This window comes from Nylanderia fulva, unplaced genomic scaffold, assembly GCF_048542155.1.
Source record: "Nylanderia fulva isolate GAGA-0341 unplaced genomic scaffold, ASM4854215v1 Scaffold6, whole genome shotgun sequence".
Lineage (NCBI taxonomy): Eukaryota > Metazoa > Arthropoda > Insecta > Hymenoptera > Formicidae > Nylanderia > Nylanderia fulva.
In genome coordinates this window covers 728,611-747,917 of record NW_028190698.1, presented here as the reverse complement: position 1 = coordinate 747,917, position 19,307 = coordinate 728,611, and the positions used below count along the sequence as shown (strand labels likewise).

The window sequence follows — 19,307 nt, the reverse complement described above, 5'->3', positions numbered from 1 at the left end:
TATTTCTTAAATATTTTTGTATAGTTATATAAAATATAAATATAATTACGTATTGTATAATTATTTAATTTTATTTTCAGTGCTTTTTTCACATCGCTGCTATCAAGATTTATAAGAGAGACCCGCTTTTTTATCTTTTTTTGACGAGCTTATCTTGGTCTTTGTTTGCTCAAAAATAACGTCGGCAACAACTTTGGCGATTTTACGGGGATTATCTTTGATACTTCCTGTCTATAATTGGCTTAGCGTCGAATCAAAACGCAGAGTCAATTTGCGATTTCGGCGGACACGTGCTCGCCTCTTGTGTCCTTTCGAGGGACAGCCAGCATATTGTTATTCGCGAACGGGAGACCGGAGCGAATTCTAGGGGTGTGTTTCACCCCTGAATCAATTAAATAGATATTAGCCGTGTCACTTGACGCGGTGAGTGAAAGAGGGAAAGGAAGACCGTCTCTTACAACGAGTGCGTATAAACATCGGATCCCGCGTCACAATCGGATCCCGTGTTTACCCCCGAAGTCACTTTGACGAGGGGGTTGCATAAAGTTATTAGTTATCCCCGGCGGTCCCCTTTCGTCTCGCGATATTTCCGCGCCCTTAGAACGCTCTAATTACGTCACACTCGCGTTCAGTTTTCCCCAATTATTTTTTTTCTTCGCAAATCCCTCTGTTTTTCGCCTCGCAGCAGCGCGATGTCGACGAATGGCTTATTAATTAATCAGTCGACGGTCCAATCTTTTCTTGTGTCATTTCGATATCTAAATATCTAGCGATAAATTTGTTCAATTTTAATAAATGATAAACGTCTCTAAATAATAAACGATATCTTCTTATGTAATAACTTTGAACTTTTTCGTGTAAAACTATTTTCTCGTGCAATAAAAGTTCGACCGTGAAGAAATTGCGTAATATCGCGTGAAATATTTGATAAACGGGATAGCTGGATCCATATAGGATTGTAAGCTCGCGTAGAGAGCGACGTGGATGTTTAATACAGCCCCGCTGTAATATGCACTATATATATAACTGCAAGCTGACGCTTCGGATCGATGTTCCAGGCGTCGGCGCCGGTAAGCTTCAGGGCTTTTCGCCATCATTTTCTGGAGCTACTGATTCGATATCTACAGAATCACACGCGAAAATAATGCGTTTTGTTTCTACAGCTTGTCAAATGAATTAGAATCAACAGGGAGTGAAATCTTTTGCAGAAGAAATTTATTTTTCGAATTCCTAATTTTCTATTAAGATTAAACATTTTGGCTTTGAAAAGAATCAAGCTAGAATTAAGAGATATGTTCAAGTCATAATAATTTGTCGATAATTCTTTTTAATATAAATTTACTATCTGATAAAAATAGACTTAATAACGCTTTAGCTTTGACGCGTATAGATATGTATATCGGCATAAAAATTGTTACAATAACAATTTCATATTTATTTACAATTATAAGTTCTGACGTACAGATTTAGAATGAAATCTATTTATATGAGATATGACAAATAATATTTGAGTATTGAAAAAATGAACATATATATTAAAATTTTATTATATATATTATTTTTAATTGTATATATTATATATATATTTGTTTTCCTTGTGCATTTATTTCACGAGAAAAATTAATTTTCACTTGCTTATGTACTCAGAAACCATCTACATCTTTGACACTTGCTCGAAGGAATTTAGATTTCTCACAAAAACTCTGAAAAAAAAAAGATTCGCGTCATTTTATATCTAAACATCAGAACTAAAGTTTATTAAGTCCACTTATCAACGTATAATATTAAATAAACTTACGAATTTAACGTATAATATTAAATATAATATTAAATAAATTAATATTTAATATTATATAATTTAATATTGAATGAAAGTATTTATATGAGATATGACAAATAATATTTAAGTATTGAAAAAATGAACATATATATTAAAATTTTATTATATATATTATTCTTAATTGTATATATTATATATATTTGTTCTCCTTGTGTGCATTTATTTCACGAGAAAAATTAATTTTTACTTGCTTATGTACTCAGAAATCATCTACATCTTTGACACTTGTTCGAAGGAATTTAGATTTCTCACAAAAACTCTGAAAAAAAAAGATTCGCGTCATTTTATATCTAAACATCAGAACTAAAGTTTATTAAGTCCACTTATCAACGTATAATATTAAATAAACTTACGAATTTAACGTATAATATTAAATAAATTAATATTTAATATTATATAATTTAATATTGAATGAAAGTATTTATATGAGATATGACAAATAATATTTGAGTATTGAAAAAATGAACATATATATTAAAATTTTATTATATATATTATTTTTAATTGTATATATTATATATATTTGTTTTCCTTGTGCATTTATTTCAAGAGAAAAATTAATTTTTACTTGCTTATGTACTCAGAAATCATCTACATCTTTGACACTTGCTCCGAAGGAATTTAGATTTCTCACAAAAACTCTGAAAAAAAGATTCGCGTCTATATCTGTACATCAGAACTAAAGTTCATTAACTCCATTTATCAACGTATAATATTAAATAAAATTGTAATTGTAATAATTTCTATTGTATAATAAATCCATTTTTGTCAGATACTATAAAGTTACATTACACATCGGTCAAAAGCGTGTGTGACAAAAATTAATTTGATACATTTTAGCTCTGACGTACAGACATATATCATAAATTGCGAAAATTGCACGATTATCGAATTTGCGAAACTGGGGAAGAATGAGATAACATAAAGCGAGTGTAAACGCGGTCTCCTTCAGCTTTTGCACGTGTTTGATCCGATTTTGATGCGTCGCTAACAATGCACCGACCCCGTTGCATCGTCGCCCGCAACGGGGTCACGCCTCTGAACGAAATTATAGGATTTCGTCACGGATCTTTCCAGACTTTCCCGATGCTTATTACACGGATTCGACGCAGAGATCCCTCGAACAGTTGCTACGAGAGGGTGACCGAACGCGAATAACCGACGTGTTAGATATTAGAGATACTGCATATGATCTAGAGCGTGTTAAAAGCACAGGGTCTCGCAAATTAATAATAGTTGAGCTATTCACCATTTTTGTCAATTGTAAAGTCATTTGTCATTGTAAATAATGGGAGATAATCATCGATAATAGATTTTAGAAATTATATGCAAAGATTGAATCAGTCAACTTCTTGACAATTTTTATTTAATTCTGTTGAAAATAAAAACAGAGCTTTTTCCAGGTTTATTCTTATAGATATTTTTAAAATTAAGTACTGAACTCGATTCAAAACAAAAACTTTATTAACAAGAATTGCTATTACATGAAGTTACAATCCTCACACTCTAATGTAAAAAAGTATCAGACGAGCATTTTTTTATATTAGAGTTTGGGGATTGTAACTTCATGTTTTGCTTCAAAAATATATGCATCGATTTATAGTTAATACAATTTTTGGAATGATTTATCAGATGAAATTTAATAGATATTCAGAAAATCTAGATTTTCCTAGCAGCTCTTATAAAGTTTTTACTTTGAGTCAAGTTCAGTAATTGAAAAAAGATTAAAGAGAACATCTGGAGAAAGCTCTCGGTTTTCACTTTAACAGAATTGAATACAAATTGATGCATCGAGAAGTTGACTGATTCAATCTTTGCATATAATTTTATATTGTCTCTAAATCAAAATTAATAAATTAAAATTCTGCTAAACTAAAGGTAGCTTTACGGTAGCTTTCCAATTTCTTCCGGTACTTTCCCATCATCAATTTCCCTTTAAAAAAAACCTCTTAACGAGAGATTTTCCGAAATCCAAACGACATATTTTTCTGTAGCAAACTGAGCTTCGACTTTTGCGTTTCATTCGCGTTCATTGTGTCCATCTTTCATCTTTCGGTCGATACCTGCTCGAGATCAGCTCTCGCAGCATCGGTGGGTCGTGGTCGAGGCAAGCACCGCCCAACAAGGGGTGAAAAGGGGATGAAGAGGGTCCAATGTCGGGGTGGCATCGCGGCGCACGCGTTTTGCAACGAACGCGATTTCCGTGCATTCGAGAATCCCGGGGGGCGGTTACCACCGGGGAAGAAGCGAGAGGGTGTCCGCGAAATTTCCGAAAATGCGTCCTCTCATACTCTCAGAAGAACGTGACACTTGGGCCCCGAAACGTCGCAGGACCGTCGTCTAAGTGTGCGTGTGTGTGTGCGTGAGTGTGCGCGCGCGGATACTTACTTTTTTTTAATTTTTTTCCATCCTCCACGAGTGAACCAAATCACGAACCTGCGCTGGTGCATCTGCATCTTGTCGCTGGACCGAAAGCGGGATATGAGCTACACCGAACCGCTGTGGGAGATCAATGGAAATCAAGCACCAGTGAGTCCGCGGCGAGTTTCCGAATTATTTGTGATGAGGAAAAACCGGGATACTCATATACCTATATTAGTAGAAATGTATATTGTATTTTACAGCGCAATGTTTGTTTCTTCAATTTTTGAAAAATATCGCCCGCGACAAATGATTAACGCGATCATAAATATGTTACCACATTGCAAATCCATATGTGATATATTTTAGTAATTAATATCTATTAATATTAATAATATTAATAATTATATTAACAGACAATATATTTGTCTTGTTACGAGACATATTTTTATTTAAAAACAAAAATAAAATAGCGATTAACATTAATTAATTTTAATATATGCAATGTCAGAAAAAAACGATTACGATGTTTGCACAAAAGCTGAAGACTCCTTAGATATTCGATTACAACGTATCGAAAGACGTAAAAATATCTAAAAAAAGAAAGTCCTAATGTATTAGACGCGCTGTAGATATCTTTCAGATACCGGCTTTTGGATTTTTGCGTGGTTCGTGTTGCCTGGATCAACCGATTCTCTCAGATGAAATCTATTCGCGACAGGTAATCGCGGCGGAAATGTCGCAGTACGTCGGCAGTGATATCGCCAGCTACCCGATGTGGGATAGTTCCGTCTTGTATCAGGCACAACCACCTACCCATCCGCACGTCAACGAGCACGGATTGTACAGGCAACCCTGCGCCTTGTTGCACCAGAGGTAATTTTTATTTATTTATTTTTTTGTGAAATTATATTCAATTTAATATCTTACAAAATATCTATAAAAATTGCGCGTAGATACACGACAAAGGATGTAAAATATCCTTTGGATGTCCTCCGAACGGACGTGTTGTGCCGTTAGAGGATCGATGGATTCCATCCTAGCGGATCCTGAAGTCAATAATAGAGGTGGTTTCTTCAAAATTATTTGATTTAATACTGAAAATTATTTTCGCAAATTGGATTACAGTTATTTCTTTTAATTTGGAAAGAGTGGGATGGGTTCAACGCTAAAACCATCCCTTCAGGATCCGCCAGCGATGGATTCTGAGTATTGATTATTTCGACGCGACGATGATGGATGTTCAAGTATATTTGCAATTTTTAGTCGTTACACACCGAATGGCCGTTCGCCGAATCTGCCGTCGTCGACGACGAAGAAACCGAGGCGTCGAGTGGCGACGATCTCCCAGAGGAGAGCCGCGAATATCCGGGAGAGGCGCAGGATGTTCAATCTGAACGAGGCCTTCGATAAGCTCCGCAGGAAAGTACGTGAAATGCGGTTTCTTTCATTTTTCAGAGTGCATACTCCCTGGAAAAACCTGGAAAACCTGGGACTCTCAGGGAATTTTTTCTATCTTGAAAAATCCTGGAATACTCATGGAATTTATTTTGAATTCAGGGAATCTTTTAAAAAATTGCCCCTTTGATTTTATTTTCAAATGTACCTTTAAAGAATATAAAATTTATTTTATTATAAAATAATTATATTATATTATTAAATTAAAAATATTTTATTTATGTTAAAAAATTATGTATAACAAAAATATACTCAATTAAAAATTTTTTAAATACTTTAATTTTACTTGGAATTTTGAACAAAAGTACACCTGGAAAATCATGGAATTTATTTATAAGATTTGAGTATGCGCCCTGTTTTTCCCGGACCGGAGAAGAGACATTTCACGTCGTTTGATTTCAGGTGCCGACCTTTGCTTACGAGAAGCGACTCTCGAGAATCGAAACACTACGCTTGGCGATTACGTACATCGCCTTCATGGGAGAGCTGCTCGGTATCGAGCCGAGCAGTCCGAAACCGGAATACATACCACGAGAGTATTACCTGCCGAATTGAAGCTCTTTCTCGTCTGTCAAAGAGGTGATGTTCACGAGTCAACGCTGGAACCTTCAATCGGCGAAACTTGGTCTTCCATTATTGATTAGTACTATAGTGTTAAATCAAGAGATGCATAATTTAACGTACGTCCCTGTATGTATACACATGCATATATATGATACTTCTCCCATATTATATACTCGATCCTTTTATCACAAGTCCTTTTGAAAATTAATCTTTTCGATACTATATTTCGCGATAATTATATTCGAGATAAACTTCAAAACAAGGAGTGCGAAAAGATAATTTTTCTAATCTAATGGAATTAAATGAACAATCTATGGAATTTTCAATGGTCCGAAACATTCGCGAAATATTTGGTCTCAATAGTATCGAAAGGATTTAAATCTCAGTCAATCAAATCTTTCCCCATACACAGACAATAATCTTATCGCGATTATCTTGCAAGAATTTCTGATTAAAAGACTTAATTGTGAGATATGAAGCGATAATATAAATTATAAATTTCTCTGATGTCTTTTATTATTCGTGATACAGAAATTGTATATTGTAAGATGGTATTGCAGCGAAATAAAGAAACATTTTGTTTGCGATTTCGATTGCAATTTTGTGTGAAAAAAATTAATCAACGTAAACAACGAGAATTTTCTCTATATGAAGATTATAAAATTAAATTACTTCTTTCGATATTAATTTTGGAATTATCGCGATTCGAAATTGTTTTTATTGAAACAACATATAATTCCATCTTACACAGCTATAATTTCTAATTTAAATAAAATAATTGCTACATGTTGCTAATTACAGTGTGAAAATAAATGGGTGTACCATAACAATAAGTTAAGATAAATATTTAAATAATGATAGTAATGTCACTTTACATTAATTAATTTTAATGTGTAGTGATATTATAGAGGATATAAAATCACACATTTTATTTTCGGGAAATTAGATAAAATTGCCAATCATGTTCAGATTACGAGAGAACTTCAAAAGAGTTAAAATCATATATTCTCTTTTATTATCTATAATAATATAAATTTTATATAAAATTAGATTACGCAATTGTGTGCAATATTAATGTATATAAATAAGATATGCTTTCGCTTAAAAATGTTTATATTTACAAAATATTTGTCTAATAACAATCAATATGGACTTAAAGACTTGCAATTATAATTTTGTTCATTTTTTTTTGCTTCAGCTCGTAGAGATTGGAAACTTTATTTAGTACATCTCGAGAGAGAATGCTACAGCAACAAATTAGACTTTGTGCTTTCGAATAAAATTCCACTATATTCCGGACAATTGTTCTTTTCGATCTTTTGCTCATTCTGTATCCTATAGAAGACCAGGACTGTACCTTGTTCTAGAATTCCAGCAAAATTAGTAAGTTTATTTGCTATAATTATTTGCATTCATGTGGTCACCAAGAATAATATCATATTAATATCACAATTCGCAATTCAAATTTCAAAGAGGAATCGCTAATCTCATTTCTCTCTTCAATATTTATCTATTTATTGTTTAATTTAAGACTCCTAGCTCGTCATCGATTATGTTGGAATTGTCACGTTAGATATGAGAAAACACACATTAAAAATCCTCGAATGTCTCATTTCGAAATAAAAAATATTTTTATTTCTTATTTCTCCATATGTAAGTTTCGAAATTAATTTATATGTGGAACTTTGGGATCTCAAATTGAGATACAGTTCCGTTTAATTAATTTTTCGTTTCGTTTCCTTGGCTCTATTGCCCAGCTTAGAAGACAGCATACTTATATTAAAAAATATTTTGACGGCTTTATTGACTGTCAGGGGAAAAGAAAATAGTTTTCGAGGTATTTTAAAGTATCCTAAAATTATCTTAAAATAGCTGTGTTTAATCGAAATATTTTTTAAAAAATGGCACCTAAGAATTTTTAGCGCGCGCTTTTCCCCGCCTACGTCATCACAATCCAACATGGCCGCAGCGAGGGCCCAGGAGCCTTAACGCAGGGTTGAAAATTCATTAATAATTCTTAATTATTGTTTGTAAAATGATAGTATTGAGATCTCCTTCGACCGGCAACCATTCGAGTAAGCGAGATTCCAAATTGCGAAATCCTGCATGTGCATCGTTCGATAGTGATTCGTCGTTTTACCGTTGGTGCCTACATATCCTGACGTTATCAACGTTCCAGAGCTTCGAATCTGCTCGAGGTAACTGCTCAGTTTACTCGATGTCGGTATACGACGAATATATCCACGTCGATTCACCCTTCTTATCGACCCTATATTAAGAATGAAAATCCTCGTATATGAAAGGCCGACGAGAGTGATACTATACTATATATACGATGTCGTTGCTATATGAGAGAGAAAGAGAGAGAGAGAGAGGGAGGGAGAATAAAGGGTTAACCGAGAGGAACCGGTAGCCACCCAAGAAGAGAGGCGGCTTTCTCTCTGTGCCGACTCGGTCGTTTAACAGGACTCCCTCCGCCCTTTTTTTTGCCGATCCTCTTTTTCCCTCAAGGTTGCCACTAAGAGATCGTCCTCGCGAACGAGCGAGAAAAGGAGAGGCGGAACGAATGTCTTTTGCGCTCGGACGATGCAGGCGAGCTTGTTAGGCTGACGTCTCAATTTTAGATCGGCAATCGGTAGATCGCAAAGGAACGGGGAGATAGGAAGATATCGAGGGTGGGTCCACGTGTGCGTGTCGCATAAACGCTTCAGCGGACCACACACATTTGCCTTTCGTGTGTGTCGAGCAAATATATATATATATATATATATATTATTTATTTATTTATTATATATTTATATATATTTTATTTATTTATATACATTTATATATATGTATATATTTATATATAATAATTACAATGAGTCGACGAGATATAATTACATATATTACAAATAATATATTTCTCCATCGAATTTATTTTTAAATAAGATACCGTAATCTAGATTAAAAAAAAATCAAAAAATATAGTTTCTTCTAAATTAAAAAGCATATGTATATAGCGAGAGAGATATATGTATTAATACATGTATATATGACAACTGTATATATATATATATATATTCTAGATGCTTCGAGGAAAGACAAGTCCAAAGACAAGAGGATAAGAAGCAAGGAGCAAGGAGAGAGAGAAACTGTAAGAGACAGCGCGCGGAGTAAAAGGCTCTCCATCGGGAGGGACACGGAGCAGGAGAGAGATAGGGATACAAGGAGGAAGAGAAGGAGAAAGGGAGAAGACAACGCGCGCGCGGCGGTGGCGTCGAGGGTGAACCCTGCGGGGAAAAGAAGAAACGCGAAGATAGGAGCCTTGGCTCATAATAGGTGGAGAGGCCGGCGCCTCTCGTAGTATCACCACGTGGCATGCGGCCAACTACTGTCTCCTGATCAATATGCTTACGGGCTACCTCGCCTCTCTCTTTCTCTATCCCTTTCCTCTCGCGGCCTCTCCCTTTTGCGCCTCTCCACGCCGCGGCGGATCAGGAGGCCGCGCGATGCGACGCGCTCTTATCACGCCGATATCAAATGCATTCGCTTATTCGTGCGTCGAAGGCCCCGGGATATGTCGAGTCGTCTCTTCTCGAGATTCTGACACGATCGAGAGATCTATTCCGCACCCGAAAGTTTCGCCGTATTTCTCGAATAAAGTTCAAGACAAATTGTACGATTTCCAAGTATATAATCTTAATTAATTCAGATGGTTTTACTATTATGTATAACAGCTTACGCTTGTTTCATTTAAAAGCATATATTGTACACGTTTAAATTTTTAAAAATCCGAATAGTAATTTTATTTTTAAAATAAATTCGAGAGAAAAAAATGAAATAATTTATCTCGCGTCGATCTATTTAATTATTACACGATTGATTATTAGAAATGTAACAAATCGATGAGAGAGAGAGAGAGAGGAATATCTTTAACGTTATGTAAGAAGTATCGTTACAGATCTAAACTATCATTTTGTCCTGCCAAAAAGCGATTGAAATCGCTGAAATATTCTGAAAAATATCTCGTGGCCGCAAATAAAGTTGGATAATGTTCTCGAGTGTTTATAATATCGAAATCCGCGTATAACGTCAATCTTTCCTCTTTTTTTCAAAATCGATTACAAGCAGTCTCACATTTTTCGACGTAAAAATTTTCGTGTCGCAGCTAAACTTCAAAATTATTCTTGCGTGTTCCGGTAAGCATTCTTGCTACCACAATGCGAAACCTTCGACTCTCGCCGAATGGAAAAAAGTTTTTCGCCGGCATGGATCTACCATTAACGCCTAACAGGTGGTCCCGCTCTTTCGCGATCGGTGAACGTCGCTAATGAGATACACATCGAGAAGCTGGTGGTACCACGCGTCAAACACGTAATCCAAAAAATTGCAAATAGCGACATCTAAGTTGCGACTATCCATATAACATAAACTATTTCTCTCGTTTCGAAATCATCAGCCAACCCTAAAGAACGTCAGCCGCGCTATCATCATCAGGGTTGACTCTACACTACGCGCGTATTTATACGGGGAGGCTTGAAATATCTCGTTCGCGAAGAGCCATCGCGTTATAAGGGACCACCTATATAAAGTTACCGAGGAGTATTAGTCGGCCGTTGTGGAGTACCTAATATCACGGTGGGTGGGTGGACAATATCTCGTGGATCGGCGGTGCGATGGTGAGTGGGTGGGTGGGTGGTGGTGTGTTGGCTACCGTTGGTGCTGGTGCTGCTGCTGGCTGCTGCTCTGCTGCTGTTGCTGCTGCCGGCTCACACAGCCGCTGGTGATGGTATATACGGCGGTGGTGGTGTGCCGGTATCGGTAGTAGTGGTGGTGGTAGTGGTGGTGGTTGCCCCTCAGTGTCCGGCGCGCCTCCGACAAGCGTGCTTCGGTCGTTACAAGAGGATCCCTCGAACGCGCTCTCTCGGCGTTCGCCGCGGATGACATCGGCCGACTTCCTGCCGTTGTCGCGCAAACGGAGAGACAGTGGACAAACAGGAGCGTGATATATAATAAGCGGGAACGAAGAGAGAAGAGAAGAGAAGAGAAGAGAAGAGAAGAGAGGAAGCGTCGTGGTGGAGGACGAGAGGTAGACCTATAGGGATCTACGTGCGGTTCCCCTCCTAGTTTCGTCGGGACCTCCTTGTCGTCGATCGCGCGAAGAAGGAAGGATGCGATTATTGGCATCGGCCAGGTTCGGACGGTGCTCGTCGTCGGTGACGGGGTGCGCGGTGACAGGTTCGCGCGAATCGCTCGCGCGGGTCAGGACGGACCGCCCGCAACGTTTGCCGCATGCGGCGGACAGGCACGAAGACGACGAGTCCTGCTAACCGGATTCCTAGCGGAAGGGTTGGACGCATCCCGAGTGTGGACCGCACTTTCGTAGCGCGCCGCCCTGGGTCTCGAGTGCCCGAGGAGGAAGTTGCTCGGCACGCACGTAGTTACGCCAGACTTTTAAATGGTGCATTATTATTCCGGGGATCTTAGCCGTAGTGAAGAGTTAGGTATACATAGGAAGTGCCCGAGAAAGTCGAGAAGACCCTAGTCGATAGCGAGCGACGTCGCCGCTTCGTTCGTTCCGAGGAGCCGGCGTGACAGGGAGGAAGAAAGAAAGAGGAAGAAGCAAAGTGAGAGAGAGAGAGAGAAATAAAGAGGAAAAGAGAAGAGAGAGAGAGAAAAAGAGAGAGAGAGAGGGAGGGAGGGAGAAGAAAAGGGGTTAGAGTAGCGAAGTGAAGCGTGCACACACAGTCAAGTTCAACGACCCGGTCGGATTAGCTCGCGCGAACGAGCGGAAGGTCGGCTCAAGGACGGTGTCGAAGAAGAGGTGTTCTAAGGCAACGAGAAGAAGAAGAAGAAGAAGAAGAAGAAACGCGTTTGATGGGTGAACGTGAGAACGCGGAAGCAAAGCGAGCGCGAATGGCCGAAACTACGAGCGGCGTGCACCGGTCGGTTACGGCGATCCATCGCTCGGGCGAGATTGATCCTGAGGTCCCGGCAACCGGTAGTTGGTGATGGGGGGTTTAGGCGAGGATGCCTTCTCCCTGTCTTCTCTGTCGTCATCATCACCGTCGTCGTCGTCACCGCTACGCGCCGTCATCCCCTACGTCGTCGAGCCGTCGAGTTACTCTATCTCGCGTCGTCGTCATCCTGGTCCCCGCAGCAATCCCTCAGCAAGCCGGCGTAGCCGGTCGCAGCCAAGAAGAGGAAGAAGAAGCGATACGCCTGTCATCAACGATAATCCAAAGAGGTTCGTCGGGAGAGATCGTCGAGATTTCCTGCTCCTCGGGGTCGGATGCGTCAGTGGTAGCGACGTGGTCAACGTCGTCGACGTCGAGGAATCCGACGATCCCCAAGGAAGGAGGAAGCTCGATCCCTCAGCGGAAGAAACAACGCCTGTATCGGGTATTTGGGAACGGAAGGAGGAAAGAAGGGAGCACCGTAGAACCAAGAGAAGGAGGTGGCGGAGGTGGTGGGGGCGAACGAGGTGACTCGCCGTCGAGATGCACCAGGTGCCGTATAGAACGGAACGCGGTGGCACCTCGAGCGAAGGTCCGAACCATAGGAATTTTTGGAAGCAACAGCATCAGCAACAACAACAACCCACTAAACCACCCAAGTACGGTATTCCCACCCGAGTGCTGCAGCAACAGCAACAACAACAACAACAACAACAACCGTCTCGATCCTCCCGCATCCCTGTCCGTACTGTTCGCGGCCGAACGGCGACGCGTCGCCATTGGTTACGGCGGCACCGGGACGCCGCCGGGCCCGACGTGCTGGTCCGCGACTCCCCGCCGCTTCACTACTCTCTGGGCCGCGGCGCACCGCCGTTTCTCCCGTCCAATTTGTTGCTCATAGGACTGGCCCTTTGTTGCCTGGCCCTGCCGGCGGTGCAGCCGCGCCTGAACGGCCACTATCAAACGTGTCCCGGTTGTCCGCAGCAGCAGACGCATCAGCAGCATCAGCAGCAGCAGCACAATCATCATCATCATCATCATCATCACCACGTGCATCACGACGACGCGACCAGGAGCGGCGGCTTCTTCAAGGGCACCACCGCCGCGCCCACCCTGGACGATCTCAGACTGGAGGCGATCAAGCATCAGATCCTGCAGAAGCTCGGCCTGAGGTCTCGCCCGGACGTTAACAGAACGTTGTCCACCGTGCCCCGGAACCTGGCGCTGCAGACCCTTTACCGGGCGGAGGCGCAAACGCCGCCGCTGCACTCCGACCGGTCGAGGGTCAACGAGAGCGAGCACTCGGCCGAGTTCTCCTACAACGGCGAGAAGTATTCGTACAAGAACTTAGATCGAGAGACCACCACCACCGAGGGCAACGCCAGGACCACCGCGAGGTCATCCTATCAGGGGTACGACAACGTTCAGGAGGAGCTCGACGATTTCTACGCCAGGACCTCGGAGATCATCACCTTCGCCGAGCCGGGTGAGTTTTACATTTTTTTTTACACATACTCATATATATATATATATATATATATATATATATGAGGGACACTCGATGATAAGTCTATTATCGCATAAATAATGTGGGTGACACGTGACTATGTATGTACATGCGATTGCATTTATGATTTTTTTATTAAATGCTACACTGTAACAGCCGACTTGGGCAGCGAAAGAAATCTTTTTTCGAAATATTTTTGAAAGAAGGTAAGAATGAGACGTGGATGCGATATGTAAGCGATTACTAAAATGCGAATTTTTACGAATGTAATTAATCGTATTTATGTATGCAAGTGTTTGAAAAATTATTCATATATTTATGTGTTATAATATATAATAATATATTAATATATTTATACACGGAGAGAATTTTTTTTTAGAATTTATCCAGAAAATATCGTGGGACCAGATGATATTGGAAAAAATTTATAAGAATTTCTCTGATTAATATTTGTACATATACTAAAATTAATCGAACATATTTTACATCTTATTGTGGTAGATATTTATCGGAGAAACTCTTATCAAATTCTTCCAATACCATATATTGTTTCGGACGATTATCACGATTTTTAGAATAAATTAGAGAAAGTTCTCTCTGTATATATATATATAATATATTAATATGTTAATATTATTATAAATATAATTATAACATAATTAAAGATTAAAAAGTCTTGAAAAAAACGTGCTATGTAAAATCATATTTACATTCATCGACACTATATATAGACACACGAAAATTTAATTGCTGCACTGAAAAAAAAATTATTTGACTCAACAAAATCTGCGGTTGAATACGTGCAAATAAATATCAACGTAACAAAATATTTAGTTCTTATTACATCGTCGAATAATTTATTTTTCAGTGTATGACAATGCAACGACGTCGCGATAAAATGCATCTTGTTTTGCGTAGATGGCGAGTAGAAAATTCGAATTCGCCGGTGATATTGTATCGGTTTTCTCGATCTCGCATATATGTATATTCCTAACTTTCTCCTTTGTAGACTCGAATATGCGGAATACACAGGGACTTGACGAGGAGGAAAAATCCGCGAGAAAATGTACTCGCGTACGTTCCTGCGCGACGTCGCGGTCAATATCGAACAATTGAGATCTAAAGAACGCGAATGCCCTTGCCGCACGCGTGCGATTTCCGATGCAACGATTTTTTAATGTGTAAAGCTCACTTCCAAGAAAAACACTCTGTAACGTGCCGGTATAAGGTGCGAGGAGAATCCTTGAAAAAGTTACGAACACATCCCTGCGCGAAACAGAAACGTAAGTCGCATAACCCGGGGAGAAAACTTAGCAACTTTGACAACTTTGCTCGATAAGTGTCGTAGATTTTTTCCTCCCCCGATCAAAATATTCCGCCTACGATGTGTAAGAAAATTATCGTACGTCCAGATAAAGGACGTTCCTTCGAGGCATATAAGTACTCGGAGTTATACATCAGCAGTCGCACGTGTATGTGTATGCGCAATGCTATTATTTATTAATTAATCGCATTATATTGCATCAGCGTCTCGCGTAATAGCATACATACGGATATCCGAGATTTCTTCCCTTTATGCATTTCGAAACTGCGTTTATATATATTACTTTGGATAAATATCGAAAAATCGAATTATCGCAAAATATAGAGGGTTGTAAAGAGGCCGAAGCGACTTCATTATAAAACTCGATTGTACGAACAATCGGCAGTATAATTTCATGGGTGCGCAAGCGAATTATAAAATATGCGCGTTTCCCTTCTTTTGCCATTTATTTAACATAGCCGGGAGGAAATATACTGAATTAAGTTGAATTCGTTAGATGCCAAATCGCGCGCGAGGCGAACTTATACTGATCCCATGTCTGATTGGATGACCCAGTCACTCGATGAAAGCTTCTCCGAAACTTCTGTCCCAGAACGTCTTTCTCTTTCGCTCTCGATACGCCTTAATAAAGATCGCTTGAGTGATCGAATATATATATATATCGGTATGGACCAAAAATATATATAACGCGACTCTCCGTTTATCGATCATACACCTTACGATCATTCCTTCATCCCCCTCGAATTTACTCTTTCATTTGCGGTAACATGATTGTGGCTTTTCATAGTTCTCACATCGGAAAAAATATTTATAAATATAATCATATTTTTTTAGAGATAATATCAATTTAATATTAATATTTAATTTAATATTAATTTTTCGAATTCTTCTATATCGAGAAATATCTTAATAAATATTCAGAATAAATTTTGTCTCCGGGAAAAAAAATGGAGGCTGCGTGAAGAAATATTTATCTCTTCGAAGCCACTTTTTTAAAATCGTAAACGTAATAAAATTTTTATTTTGTAATGTTTCATCATTTATTTATAATATATTAATTTATAATACATGAAATATAAATTTTATTCAAATTTGGGGAACAAATGCAAGTCTGATTTTTTAGAGATAATACTTTATATGCATAATATCAATTTTTATTCATTCCTTTGCATGAGCATATATATAATTTAATCGAATTATCTGCAAAATAATATTTCGAATTCTTCTATCAAGAAATATTTTATATAATAAATATCAGAATAAATTTTGTCTCTGGGAAAAAATGGAGGTTGCGTGAATTTAAGAAATCTTTATCTCTTTGAAGCTACTTTTTTAAAATCGTAAACGTAATAAAAAAAATTTCATTTTGTAATATTTTATCATTTATTTATAACATATTAATTTATAATACATGAAATACAAATTTTATTGAAATTTGGAGGAAAACGCAAGTCTGATTCTATTATTGCGCTTTGGAAAATAGAGCAAACGCGACACCCGTGCATTAAATAACAAGTACGCGAATGGAATTGAAATAGCAGTTGCAATAAGCTTGGTCTCCGATAACAGGACGACTTCCACGAAACGCCAAACAACACGTCGCATGTTCAACACTTACAGCATGCTCGATACACACAAATACAATGTAATAACTGCGGTGTATACAACGCGACTTCGGGGTTAATCTATCCGCGTGTATTGCATTACTTCTCCGGCAACGACACGTATAGGGTATATATGCTTTATTACAATTCCCCGATTTCATCTGATAACGATAGGTAAAAGCGCGTTTGATCTCAATTATTATATAAAAATGATTCATTTAATAAATATTTCTCTAATTTCGGAGCAATGTCAATTAGACTAGATGAATTTTTCTTCCGATGAAGATTATCGCAAATCGCGGACACGGGACAAAATAAACCCAAAGCTGACTCATCGCGAAATTTCGAGTGGCTCGTCACGCTTGCAACTTCTATATATCATACGCGACATTCCCATACATTATTCACTATAACATCATTTTAGTTTCGCTTCCGTAGTTTCGCCTAGTTCGCGCGCGGGGTCGAGTCTCGTCACGACGATTCGTGTATTTGTATAATTGCAGGGTGGGAAAAAAAGTCGCGGATCCTCTTCCGGGATTCCCGGCGCGAATTTCTCGAGGAGTTGTCGAGGAAGAAGAGCCGCGATATTCCTCGTCTCGCGCGTTATTCCGCGTGTTCGCGAAATTCGCGAGGATCGACGAAAGGCAGAACCGTTCGTCGACGAGAGCTCGCTCGCTTTGACAGGTACGTCGTGCCCGCACGGGGCCACACACCTGCAGCCACGTGGCCCGCCGCAGTCGTCGCGAGTGTTGCGACAACACAGAGGCGGTCTATAGTTCGCTCCGTAGTTCATAGTAACTCTAAGTTTAACAATAAGGGTAATAGAACCCCAAGGTAGAAATGGTAATGTTACCCCGACCCGCGGCCTAGCCGGCGCTTGCACCTTCCTTCATCATTAAATTAACGAGCCCCCGAGCGAGCGAGTTTCGACGTCCTCCGTTTCCTCCCTCTTTGCGTGAACAAATCTTTGTCTCTTCCGAAGCTATGCTGTTCGAAAATCGTAAACGTAATACATATTTTATTTTGTATTTTATCATTTATTTAGAATATATATTCATTTATAATACATGAAATGATAATTTTATTTCTATTAGAATATATAATTAGTTTCTTATTCGCAGAATTCTTTGGAAATATAAATATCTCTCCAAAGATGACTTGATAAAATAGAAATATATAAATAAAATATATAAAAAAGTCTCGAAAATAGAAATGTCATTTTTACCGACATTCTTTATATACCTAATATTTTAAAGAATTGTCTCCTTTTTTGTTTTTTTTTTAATTTGCGTTAGCTAGATTATGGGAAAGATATTACATGGAACGAGCCGATAGCGACGACGTACGGAGGACGGAAATTCGGCTTAATTGCATTTTAGCGCGGTGTATTACGCTCGGACTCGTTCGCGATCGATTCTCCGCGAGTCGTGTCGGCGGAGAGTCCGCGAACTTTTCTCGACTCGCGCGCTCGCGATATCGATATCTCGGATTCTCTCGTCGGCGCGCGCGAAAACTCCGAGGCCGGCAGCAGGTGCCGCCTAAACGATCCCGGAACACGAAAGCCGGTGTTTTTTTTTTTTCGCGGCGATGTTTCCGCCCATTCGAAATTATATCCCGACGCGACGATTTTTCCGGACACGTCTCGCTCACGAGACACATTCGCAAACACACACGTACACACAAACACAAACGCACGCATGCAATACGCCATATGTGATACTTTAACGTTAATGTCGCCGTGTCACTATACATAGCCGATGAACACGTCATTCTTTTTGAAGAAACTAAAGAAACTATAAACGACCACCATACCAGCTCGGTCCGGCATCGACCGCGGGGTGGCCGACGAGGGGGTGTGGGGGTTGCGGGAGGAAAAGTTTGTGTTCCACATTTTTTGTCTACGTGGAAAGCGCGAAAAAATGCCGCCGGAACAATGGGATTCTCCCTTCTTTTTTGATATACAATAACTATTAATAGAGTCGTGCCCGATGTGTCACATTTTCTCCCGCGCTCGAGATATCGAATCGATACGACCCGATCGACCGCACGGTCGATTGACAAATGACAATTAACTTGTCGTGTTGCCGCAAATTTTCCCGAATCACCCTTTTCTAGCATCCGGGGGACCCAGATTGAGGGACGAAATGTCATTCTTCATCCCTTATTCTCGGGGACCAGATCTGTAATTTTGGTAATATTAGAACCGGAAGATAAATCGACGTAATTCTCATCATCAACGCCTATATTTTTACACCCCTATGTCAATTTGCTTCGGCATGATCCATCATTTTTAACGTATGTAAATATATTTTTTTATATATCTAATTTTTCAATTAAAACATTTCATTTACCGTGGAAATGTTTACCGAAAGAACTACACAGAAAAAAAATGTGCTATCTCGACTGAACCTTTCAACTAAATATTATTTTGTTAATCGAACATATGAAAATATTGAAATAAAATATAAATGTGTTAACATTAACACATTTATTTCAGTGTAGTGGGAAACAAATGGTCAATATCAGGTGGGTCATAATCGTAATAATAATAATTAACTGGACTAGGCGATGCTGCAGAATGGACGGGGGATGTTTCCCAACGAGCGATGAAGAAATGATCCCGGCGGGAAAGTTTCGCTTTTAGCGCCACCGTAAAAAGATACATAACGCGCGCCTGTTAACGAGTTTTCTAATAATAACCGCGCGAGTT

At 39.2% G+C, this 19,307-nt stretch overlaps 2 protein-coding genes across 3 annotated transcripts in view; both read left to right on the top strand.

Annotated features, from left to right (window-relative positions):
- Positions 1–3,650: 3,650 nt before the first annotated feature.
- On the top strand, positions 3,651–7,525 carry LOC146720822 (protein Fer3). 2 transcript variants are annotated; one of them, XM_085487784.1, is made up of 4 exons: positions 3,651–4,369; positions 4,845–5,077; positions 5,468–5,627; positions 6,062–7,525. In XM_085487784.1, the coding sequence occupies exons 1-4, from the start codon at positions 4,322–4,324 to the stop codon at positions 6,212–6,214; spliced, it is 594 nt and encodes a 197-aa protein (XP_085343910.1). In that variant the 5' UTR covers positions 3,651–4,321; the 3' UTR covers positions 6,215–7,525. The 2 variants fall into 2 exon arrangements, with proteins under 2 accessions (XP_085343910.1, XP_085343911.1); XM_085487785.1 differs by having other exon boundaries at positions 3,654–4,369; positions 4,923–5,077.
- Positions 7,526–12,647: 5,122 nt separating this feature from the next.
- The window catches only part of Actbeta (inhibin subunit beta), a 31,579-nt gene continuing 24,919 nt past the window's right edge, over positions 12,648–19,307 (top strand). The window contains exon 1 of the mRNA XM_029320381.2: positions 12,648–13,648. Within this exon, the coding sequence (XP_029176214.1) occupies positions 12,706–13,648 (943 nt within the window). The 5' untranslated portion in view covers positions 12,648–12,705. The remainder of the gene's footprint in view (positions 13,649–19,307) is intronic.

Excerpts from the sequence above, each read along its gene's own strand:
- LOC146720822 (XM_085487784.1), top strand. The coding sequence starts at position 4,322 with ATGAGCTACACCGAACCGCTGTGGGAGATCAATGGAAATCAAGCACCA. Across the intron at positions 4,370-4,844 it reads TCAATGGAAATCAAGCACCA|ATACCGGCTTTTGGATTTTT; the intron begins GTGAGTCCGCGG and ends GATATCTTTCAG. Across the intron at positions 5,078-5,467 it reads TGCGCCTTGTTGCACCAGAG|TCGTTACACACCGAATGGCC; the intron begins GTAATTTTTATT and ends TGCAATTTTTAG.